General features: G+C 41.5%; 1 protein-coding gene across 1 annotated transcript; it reads left to right on the top strand.

Annotated features, from left to right (window-relative positions):
* The first annotated feature begins 1,576 nt into the window (after positions 1 to 1,576).
* LOC139450638 (uncharacterized) lies at positions 1,577 to 2,414 on the top strand. The gene is made up of 2 exons (XM_071232423.1): positions 1,577 to 1,922; positions 2,099 to 2,414. The coding sequence occupies exons 1-2, from the start codon at positions 1,770 to 1,772 to the stop codon at positions 2,366 to 2,368; spliced, it is 423 nt and encodes a 140-aa protein (XP_071088524.1). The 5' UTR covers positions 1,577 to 1,769; the 3' UTR covers positions 2,369 to 2,414.
* The last annotated feature ends 8,808 nt before the right edge of the window (positions 2,415 to 11,222 follow it).

The following is an 11,222-nucleotide window of genomic DNA, read 5'->3' as shown; positions in this document are numbered from 1 at the left end:
TCGAGAATTGCCTTTCTTCTCTAAAACACAAGTGTCGCCACATGGGATATATTACGAGCACTTCACCCAACTAATAGCAGTAGTCGGACAAGGGGTTGAGAGTGATCTCCCTTCGCCTCAGTCAATATTGGATTCCACTCGTCTCATCACCTCACTGCTTGTCTTTTGGCCCGTGGTCTTCAGAAATTGCAGAGGGCATGCTTTTATACATAGGCCGAGGCCAGGCGCAAGTAGAAAGCCTATATTGATACCTACTCGTATGCAAGAGTAGATTAATATATATATATGACGTAATATTCGTATCTGGCATTCTACAAAAATACCTAAATGATACAAGGGGTCTGAATTCTACCCCTGTACGTCCACATCAAGGTTTCCAAAATGGGACGGTCAATAGGATTTCTCTGACTGTGAGTGTGTGGGTGGCTAGGATTTTTTCAGAAAAAAAATATATTGTCTCCAAAGTTGATTGAAAACTAATTAGGCTTCCATATGTTGGACAAAAAGAACATGTCGGCCACCAAAAATACGTTGTTGCAAGGTGGGTTTTTGAACAATGTTTTATTTAGGCTCATTGTTTATAACTGATTTTGCATTTGCAGCTGAAAAATATCTAGTCTCCATACAAAATCCAACGTCGCCCACTCCCCCTTCCAAACGAACATGAAATGGTCGGCCCCTCAGGCCTAGTGTAGTAAAAACCAATATGCTTGTCATTTATCTTTCTCTCCTATTAGCTATTTTCTGTGGTCATCGTGTTTCCAGATTAGAAATCAAACCAAATAAGAACTGTCGCTGCACACGTTGGAAAATACCAGTACCATTTAACTTTTATTTTATCCCTGTAGGATAGGGAATAATTCCCAAATCCCACATGGATTATCAGAGATGTGCATTCTTACTAGCCTGCTAGCCCGTGTCAGTTTGTCGAATGTAAAAGGTATTGTGAAGGTTAGTATAATAGAGGGTCGTTATGTGGTATCGCTATTCGGCCTAGCAAACGTTTAAGGTTAATGTCCATATCAAAGTGAACAAAATTCACCCTGTTTCGAGTAATGGAGGCACGAAAAACACCTAGTTTCACCTGCACATTTTTTTCAAACTCTGAACTGATGTAGGCAACGTTTCAGTTGTAAGATACAACTTAATCCCGGTGTTCAGACGAAATAAACCCGGCAGTTTTCACCCTTGGCAATGCCATTAGGCTTTACCACGCCGAAAGCTGGCGATGAGCCTCGTTCTGACTCCTCGAACTCCGTAACGTAGTTACCGTTGCCGTTATCGACGTCCCTTCTGTTTTCAACAGAAAAACGATCGCTTTTGCTCCGCTGACCTCTACGTTTCGCTCACTGCTGTATCATTCCAAGTGTGTCTTCTTCCAAGATGAATACAAGGCTTCACATTCAAGGTATTTAAGATCACAATTATTCCACTTAACAGTATTAACATGCTAAATTAGACGTGAAATTGGTCGTTGTTAGGCAGCAGTATCGGGACTGAAGATGGCGGCCGCCATTTGCAATTGTCATAACTGAAAATGTTAGATTGTAAACTTGACATGTGGTTCTCAGATGAAACCTGTTCGTACATTATAGCGTCGGGCGATGTTGTACAGATGTAAGATAACCCGTTTTCCGTGAAAGGGAGCTGTTTGGCCCATTTTATTGGTTAAATGTCGTCTTGCAGCACAGCCTGTAACCCTACATACACTTGGACTTCGAGGTGTCAAAGGGCCGAGGTCGAGTGTCATACTGTAGCTGTCAGAAGTCATGAATTGTGATTTTTTGAACGTAGCCGTCGGCGTACATTTAACTGAGGCTAGCTTTCGTTTTTCTTTTTCAGCTCGGGAGGACATAATTCGCTATTATGGCACTCCTGCGGCTGTGAGTTTGTGGCCGTCTCAGGATGAGGAGTCCGACTGTGTATGTAGTTTTACTTGCCCACCCTATAAGTTCTTCCGTCTAGTATAGCTGATTTGTTGCACATTAAGTCTGCCCAGTCCCTATAATAAAGTGTGATTCGTTTTCTATGCAAAAGTATCCCGTATTTCTGTCTGACTTGACTTCCTTTGTCCCTCCCTCCACCCCTCGATGTGTAGCGTTCCCTGGCTGTGTCCCCTTCCCGTTGTCCCGACCCCCTGAGCGTCTTCACTCCGTTCTGGGCCCGCCCTGTCTACGGTGAGACGCTCCCCGCCCCTGTCACCATCAACCACGCCGCTTACTATCCTGCCCCAAGTGACGACGATGACAGTGACTACTGGGTGTACGAGGACGACGACGACCACAGCTTTGTGGATGACAGAGAGATTCATCCCCTTAGAAAGGCGCTGACGAGAGCGGCTGCCTTCTTTAGGAAGATCTTCTCTTAGACTCCTTATCCTTTTAATGTCTGAATGTGTGCAAGTGAGTGAATGAATGAGCAGGTATGTATGTATGTATGTATGTATGTATGTATGTATGTATGTATGTATGTATGTATGTATGTATGTATGTATGTATGTATGTATGTATGTATGTATGTATGTATGTGTGTGTTTGTGTGAGTGTAAATATAAGTTTGAATGAACATGCATGTGTGTGTATGTATATGTGTGTGAGAAAGAGAGACTGAATGAATATGTATGTTTGTGTGTGTGTGTAATGTGTGAGTGTGTGTGAGAGTAAATGAAAGATTGAATTGGCATGTCTGTCTGTTTCTGTCTGTATGCATGTATGTGTGTGTATTTGCGTGTGAGTGTGAGAGAGTGAATGGGCATGTATGCATAATAATGTGTGTATGTATGTTTGTATGTATGAGAGGGAGAGTGTATGTATGTTAGAGGTGAGAGTTAGAGTAAATGAACGAGCATACATGTATGAGAGAGAGAGAGAGAGAGAGAGAGAGAGAGAGAGAGAGAGAGAGAGAGAGAGAGAGAGAGAGAGAGAGGGACTACCATTCCATATACCCGCTCTTAGCGTATTTTTGGCGTATTTTTAGGCTCACCTTTTTGGCCCGACCTTCAGTTTCCTTTCGGCAAACCTCTTGGTTTATTAGCATGGCACAAGACCATACTTTCTATACAATTTTGGCCCGTTTTTGGATCTCCCTTGAGGCATATTACTTTCGACTTTCGGTCATCTGAATAAATGTTTCTGTAATGTATACACAAGTCGTCTGTTTTCTCTACAGTGTTTCTTCCTTACAGCTAATAATATATGGGCGACAGCAGCATCGCAATATTGGCCAAATCCTCAAGATTTCCGAACATGTGACATAAATTCATATGGATATTGTTAAAAAGTGAATGCTGCCTCTATATTGCTGTGCTGCTGTGTCCCAATTTCATGATCTGCACTTAGCAGAAGATTTCTAAATAGGTGGGGTTACCTTAAGATCAGACACTTCTAAATGTTTATGTGGCGACAATTGTGACACGGGATATTCTCTGAGGACAGCTCTCTGATACTTTGTTATCTGGAATAAATTTTATATTCCAATATAATAGCTAATCGTTTCTAATGTAACAATAATCGTGGCTTCCTTTTAAAGGAGTGCGAATCGAGAATTGCCTTTCTTCTCTAAAACACAAGTGTCGCCACATGGGATATATTACGAGCACTTCACCCAACTAATAGCAGTAGTCGGACAAGGGGTTGAGAGTGATCTCCCTTCGCCTCAGTCAATATTGGATTCCACTCGTCTCATCACCTCACTGCTTGTCTTTTGGCCCGTGGTCTTCAGAAATTGCAGAGGGCATGCTTTTATACATAGGCCGAGGCCAGGCGCAAGTAGAAAGCCTATATTGATACCTACTCGTATGCAAGAGTAGATTAATATATATATATGACGTAATATTCGTATCTGGCATTCTACAAAAATACCTAAATGATACAAGGGGTCTGAATTCTACCCCTGTACGTCCACATCAAGGTTTCCAAAATGGGACGGTCAATAGGATTTCTCTGGCTGTGAGTGTGTGGGTGGCTAGGATTTTTTCAGAAAAAAAATATATTGTCTCCAAAGTTGATTGAAAACTAATTAGGCTTCCATATGTTGGACAAAAAGAACATGTCGGCCACCAAAAATACGTTGTTGCAAGGTGGGTTGTTGAAAAATGTTTTATTTAGGCTCATTGTTTATAACTGATTTTGCATTTGTAGCTGAAAACTATCTAGTCTCCATACAAAATCCAACGTCGCCCACTCCCCCTTCCAAACGAACATGAAATGGTCGGCCCCTCAGGCCTAGTGTAGTAAAAACCAATATGCTTGTCATTTATCTTTCTCTCCTATTAGCTATTTTCTGTGGTCATCGTGTTTCCAGATTAGAAATCAAACCAAATAAGAACTGTCGCTGCACACGTTGGAAAATACCAGTACCATTTAACTTTTATTTTATCCCTGTAGGATAGGGAATAATTCCCAAATCCCACATGGATTATCAGAGATGTGCATTCTTACTAGCCTGCTAGCCCGTGTCAGTTTGTCGAATGTAAAAGGTATTGTGAAGGTTAGTATAATAGAGGGTCGTTATGTGGTATCGCTATTCGGCCTAGCAAACGTTTAAGGTTAATGTCCATATCAAAGTGAACAAAATTCACCCTGTTTCGAGTAATGGAGGCACGAAAAACACCTAGTTTCACCTGCACATTTTTTTCAAACTCTGAACTGATGTAGACAACGTTTCAGTTGTAAGATACAACTTAATCCCGGTGTTCAGACGAAATAAACCCGGCAGTTTTCACCCTTGGCAATGCCATTAGGCTTTACCACGCCGGAAGCTGGCGATGAGCCTCGTTCTGACTCCTCGAACTCCGTAACGTAGTTACCGTTGCCGTTATCGACGTCCCTTCTGTTTTCAACAGAAAAACGATCGCTTTTGCTCCGCTGACCTCTACGTTTCGCTCACTGCTGTATCATTCCAAGTGTGTCTTCTTCCAAGATGAATACAAGGCTTCAAATTCAAGGTATTTAAGATCACAATTATTCCACTTAACAGTATTAACATGCTAAATTAGACGTGAAATTGGTCGTTGTTAGGCAGCAGTATCGGGACTGAAGATGGCGGCCGCCATTTGCAATTGTCATAACTGAAAATGTTAGATTGTAAACTTGACATGTAGTTCTCAGATGAAACCTGTTCGTACATTATAGCGTCGGGCGATGTTGTACAGATGTAAGATAACCCGTTTTCCGTGAAAGGGAGCTGTTTGGCCCATTTTATTGGTTAAATGTCGTCTTGCAGCACAGCCTGTAACCCTACATACACTTGGACTTCGAGGTGTCAAAGGGCCGAGGTCGAGTGGGATACTGTAGCTGTCAGAAGTCATGAATTGTGATTTTTTGAACGTAGCCGTCGGCGTACATTTAACTGAGGCTAGCTTTCGTTTTTCTTTTTCAGCTCGGGAGGACATAATTCGCTATTATGGCACTCCTGCGGCTGTGAGTTTGTGGCCGTCTCAGGATGAGGAGTCCGACTGTGTATGTAGTTTTACTTGCCCACCCTATAAGTTCTTCCGTCTAGTATAGCTGATTTGTTGCACATTAAGTCTGCCCAGTCCCTATAATAAAGTGTGATTCGTTTTCTATGCAAAATTATCCCGTATTTCTGTCTGACTTGACTTCCTTTGTCCCTCCCTCCACCCCTCGATGTGTAGCGTTCCCTGGCTGTGTCCCCTTCCCGTTGTCCCGACCCCCTGAGCGTCTTCACTCCGTTCTGGGCCCGCCCTGTCTACGGTGAGACGCTCCCCGCCCCTGTCACCATCAACCACGCCGCTTACTATCCTGCCCCAAGTGACGACGATGACAGTGACTACTGGGTGTACGAGGACGACGACGACCACAGCTTTGTGGATGACAGAGAGATTCATCCCCTTAGAAAGGCGCTGACGAGAGCGGCTGCCTTCTTTAGGAAGATCTTCTCTTAGACTCCTTATCCTTTTAATGTCTGAATGTGTGCAAGTGAGTGAATGAATGAGCAGGTATGTATGTATGTATGTATGTATGTATGTATGTATGTATGTATGTATGTATGTATGTATGTATGTATGTATGTATGTATGTATGTATGTATGTATGTATGTGTGCGTTTGTGTGAGTGTAAATATAAGTTTGAATGAACATGCATGTGTGTGTATGTATATGTGTGTGAGAAAGAGAGACTGAATGAATATGTATGTTTGTGTGTGTGTGTGTGTAATGTGTGCGTTTGTGTGAGAGTAAATGAAAGATTGAATTGGCATGTCTGTCTGTTTCTGTCTGTATGCATGTATGTGTGTGTATTTGTGTGTGAGTGTGTGTGTGTATTGTGTGAGTGTGTGTGAGAGTAAATGAAAGATTGAATTGGCATGTCTGTCTGTCTGTCTGTATGCATGTATGTGTGTGTATTTGCGTGTGAGTGTGAGAGAGTGAATGAGCATGTATGCATAATAATGTGTGTATGTATGTTTGTATGTATGAGAGGGAGAGTGTATGTATGTTAGAGGTGAGAGTTAGAGTAAATGAACGAGCATACATGTATGAGAGAGAGAGAGAGAGAGAGAGAGAGAGAGAGAGAGAGAGAGAGAGAGAGAGAGAGAGAGAGAGAGAGAGAGAGAGAGAGAGAGACTACCATTCCATATACCCGCTCTTAGCGTATTTTTGGCGTATTTTTAGGCTCACTGTTTTGGCCCGACCTTCAGTTTCCTTTCGGCAAACCTCTTGGTTTATTAGCATGGCACAAGACCATACTTTCTATACAATTTTGGCCCGTTTTTGGATCTCCCTTGAGGCATATTACTTTCGACTTTCGGTCATCTGAATAAATGTTTCTGTAATGTATACACAAGTCGTCTGTTTTCTCTACAGTGTTTCTTCCTTACAGCTAATAATATATGGGCGACAGCAGCATCGCAATATTGGCCAAATCCTCAAGATTTCCGAACATGTGACATAAATTCATATGGATATTGTTAAAAAGTGAATGCTGCCTCTATATTGCTGTGCTGCTGTGTCCCAATTTCATGATCTGCACTTAGCAGAAGATTTCTAAATAGGTGGGGTTACCTTAAGATCAGACACTTCTAAATGTTTATGTGGCGACAATTGTGACACGGGATATTCTCTGAGGACAGCTCTCTGATACTTTGTTATCTGGAATAAATTTTATATTCCAATATAATAGCTAATCGTTTCTAATGTAACAATAATCGTGGCTTCCTTTTAAAGGAGTGCGAATCGAGAATTGCCTTTCTTCTCTAAAACACAAGTGTCGTCACATGGGATATATTACGAGCACTTCACCCAACTAATAGCAGTAGTCGGACAAGGGGTTGAGAGTGATCTCCCTTCGCCTCAGTCAATATTGGATTCCACTCGTCTCATCACCTCACTGCTTGTCTTTTGGCCCGTGGTCTTCAGAAATTGCAGAGGGCATGCTTTTATACATAGGCCGAGGCCAGGCGCAAGTAGAAAGCCTATATTGATACCTACTCGTATGCAAGAGTAGATTAATATATATATATGACGTAATATTCGTATCTGGCATTCTACAAAAATACCTAAATGATACAAGGGGTCTGAATTCTACCCCTGTACGTCCACATCAAGGTTTCCAAAATGGGACGGTCAATAGGATTTCTCTGACTGTGAGTGTGTGGGTGGCTAGGATTTTTTCAGAAAAAAAATATATTGTCTCCAAAGTTGATTGAAAACTAATTAGGCTTCCATATGTTGGACAAAAAGAACATGTCGGCCACCAAAAATACGTTGTTGCTAGGTGGGTTTTTGAAAAATGTTTTATTTAGGCTCATTGTTTATAACTGATTTTGCATTTGTAACTGAAAAATATCTAGTCTCCATACAAAATTCAACGTCGCCCACTCCCCCTTCCAAACGAACATGAAATGGTCGGCCCCTCAGGCCTAGTGTAGTAAAAACCAATATGCTTGTCATTTATCTTTCTCTCCTATTAGCTATTTTCTGTGGTCATCGTGTTTCCAGATTAGAAATCAAACCAAATAAGAACTGTCGCTGCACACGTTGGAAAATACCAGTACCATTTAACTTTTATTTTATCCCTGTAGGATAGGGAATAATTCCCAAATCCCACATGGATTATCAGAGATGTGCATTCTTACTAGCCTGCTAGCCCGTGTCAGTTTGTCGAATGTAAAAGGTATTGTGAAGGTTAGTATAATAGAGGGTCGTTATGTGGTATCGCTATTCGGCCTAGCAAACGTTTAAGGTTAATGTCCATATCAAAGTGAACAAAATTCACCCTGTTTCGAGTAATGGAGGCACGAAAAACACCTAGTTTCACCTGCACATTTTTTTTTGAACTCTGAACTGATGTAGGCAACGTTTCAGTTGTAAGATACAACTTAATCCCGGTGTTCAGACGAAATAAACCCGGCAGTTTTCACCCTTGGCAATGCCATTAGGCTTTACCACGCCGGAAGCTGGCGATGAGCCTCGTTCTGACTCCTCGAACTCCGTAACGTAGTTACCGTTGCCGTTATCGACGTCCCTTCTGTTTTCAACAGAAAAACGATCGCTTTTGCTCCGCTGACCTCTACGTTTCGCTCACTGCTGTATCATTCCAAGTGTGTCTTCTTCCAAGATGAATACAAGGCTTCACATTCAAGGTATTTAAGATCACAATTATTCCACTTAACAGTATTAACATGCTAAATTAGACGTGAAATTGGTCGTTGTTAGGCAGCAGTATCGGGACTGAAGATGGCGGCCGCCATTTGCAATTGTCATAACTGAAAATGTTAGATTGTAAACTTGACATGTGGTTCTCAGATGAAACCTGTTCGTACATTATAGCGTCGGGCGATGTTGTACAGATGTAAGATAACCCGTTTTCCGTGAAAGGGAGCTGTTTGGCCCATTTTATTGGTTAAATGTCGTCTTGCAGCACAGCCTGTAACCCTACATACACTTGGACTTCGAGGTGTCAAAGGGCCGAGGTCGAGTGTCATACTGTAGCTGTCAGAAGTCATGAATTGTGATTTTTTGAACGTAGCCGTCGGCGTACATTTAACTGAGGCTAGCTTTCGTTTTTCTTTTTCAGCTCGGGAGGACATAATTCGCTATTATGGCACTCCTGCGGCTGTGAGTTTGTGGCCGTCTCAGGATGAGGAGTCCGACTGTGTATGTAGTTTTACTTGCCCACCCTATAAGTTCTTCCGTCTAGTATAGCTGATTTGTTGCACATTAAGTCTGCCCAGTCCCTATAATAAAGTGTGATTCGTTTTCTATGCAAAAGTATCCCGTATTTCTGTCTGACTTGACTTCCTTTGTCCCTCCCTCCACCCCTCGATGTGTAGCGTTCCCTGGCTGTGTCCCCTTCCCGTTGTCCCGACCCCCTGAGCGTCTTATATGTTAGAGATGAGAGTTGGAGTGAATGAACGAGCCTACATGTAAGTGTGTATGAGAGAGAGAGAGAGAGAGAGAGAGAGAGAGAGAGAGAGAGAGAGAGAGAGAGAGAGAGAGAGAGAGAGAGAGAGAGAGTACCATTCCAGCGTATTTTTGGCGTATTTTTAGGCTCACAGATTTGTCCCAACTTTCAGTTTCCTTGTATATCACACAGTGTATATCACAGTAGGTATTGTGTCTGCAACAGGCGTATTTCCTTTCAATGTATAACAAATGTCACCAGTAATGTGTTTAATGGTGTAAACGGGCTTTAAAATCACACACCGGCCCAAATAAACGCTGAGTGGAGGCCATTCTTGGCATCAATATGTGTTGTAAGCACTTTGTTTATTGATGAAAACAACCCTGAACAGCATTCCAGTTATATCATGTCATATCAATGTGGGAGCAAAGACCGAAGTGACGCATGTCTCAGACGTTTCCCACTTTAGTGAAACCCACGAGCACGGGGTATGGTGCTGACAAAACTAAAAACATAATCAGGGTGAACCGGTATTCGAACCCACGATCAGAGAACTCTGGACAGCGAATTGTGGGGCATCAGACGACTGGATTAGGAGATTATAAGTCAAATTAAATTAAAATAGGTTGTTAAAGATATCACCAACGTTGTCACTATTAATGAGATCTTGCAAATGTTAAAAAGCATGACCATTCATCATTTCTCTTATCAATGGGATCAAAGTGGTAAATGACCTGCATCAATTCGGGCTTTCCTTCCACATCAACCTGAACCATTGGGAGATAACTAAACGCGATAATAAATGAAAGTCTTTCACTGATAAACTCTGATGGATGTCTTTTTCAAGTTTATCAACACATCCAAAACACTGTAATCTAATTCCAACTCCAAAGAATGCACACCTTGATTCAAAAGGGGCTGCCAGTATTTCAAGTATCTTTGAATATTGATGTCGTTATCCGTGTTTACATTATGAACAAATTTCACAAATCTTCCATTAGATATTCTACATTCCGTTTGTGTAAACGCACTTAAGTATGGACCTGAAGAATTCGTTGTTATGTAAAATCAGCTATCTTGATCACTCATAAAAAGTGGAATTTGATGTTTGCAGGCATTAAATAAAAACCTCAATAAGTCAAATTTGATTATTTCAGCCATCTGGATGACTCGTCAAATGAGTAAGTCGAATGTAATGTTTGCAGCAATATTGGTGATTCGTCAAATGAATAAGTCGAATGTGATGTTTGCAGCAATACTGCTGACTCGTCAAATGTTTGCTGACTTGTCAAATGAATTATTCATCAAATTGATATGTTTAATTGGATGTTTGCAGCAATTTTGCTGACTCGCCAAATGAATAAGTCGAATGTATTGTTTGCAGCATTCTTGCTGATTCGGCAAATGAATAAGTCGAATGTGATGTTTGCAGCAATCTTGCTGATTCGGCAAATGAATAAGTCGAATGTTTGCAGCAATATTGCTGTCTCGTCAAATGAGTAAGTCGAATGTAATGTTTGCAGCAATATTGCTGACTCGCCAAATGAATAAGTCGAATGTAATGTTTGCAGCAATCTTGCTGATTCGGCAAATGAATAAGTTGAATGTGATGTTTGCAGCAATATTGCTGACTCGTCAAATGAATAAGTCGAATGTTTGCAGCAATATTGCTGTCTCGTCAAATGAATAAGTCGAATGTGATGTTTGTAGCAATTTTGCTGACTCGTCAAATGAATAAGTCGAATGTGATGTTTACAGCGACTTTGTTGACTCGTCAAATGAATAAGTCGAATGTGATGTTTGTAGCAATTTTGCTGACTCGTCAAATGAATAAGTCGAATGTGATGTTTGCAGCAATA

Source organism: Haliotis cracherodii, unplaced genomic scaffold, assembly GCF_022045235.1.
Source record: "Haliotis cracherodii isolate W230 unplaced genomic scaffold, xgHalCrac1.p SCAF_8, whole genome shotgun sequence".
Lineage (NCBI taxonomy): Eukaryota > Metazoa > Mollusca > Gastropoda > Lepetellida > Haliotidae > Haliotis > Haliotis cracherodii.
This window is presented reverse-complemented; position numbering and strand designations above follow the sequence as displayed.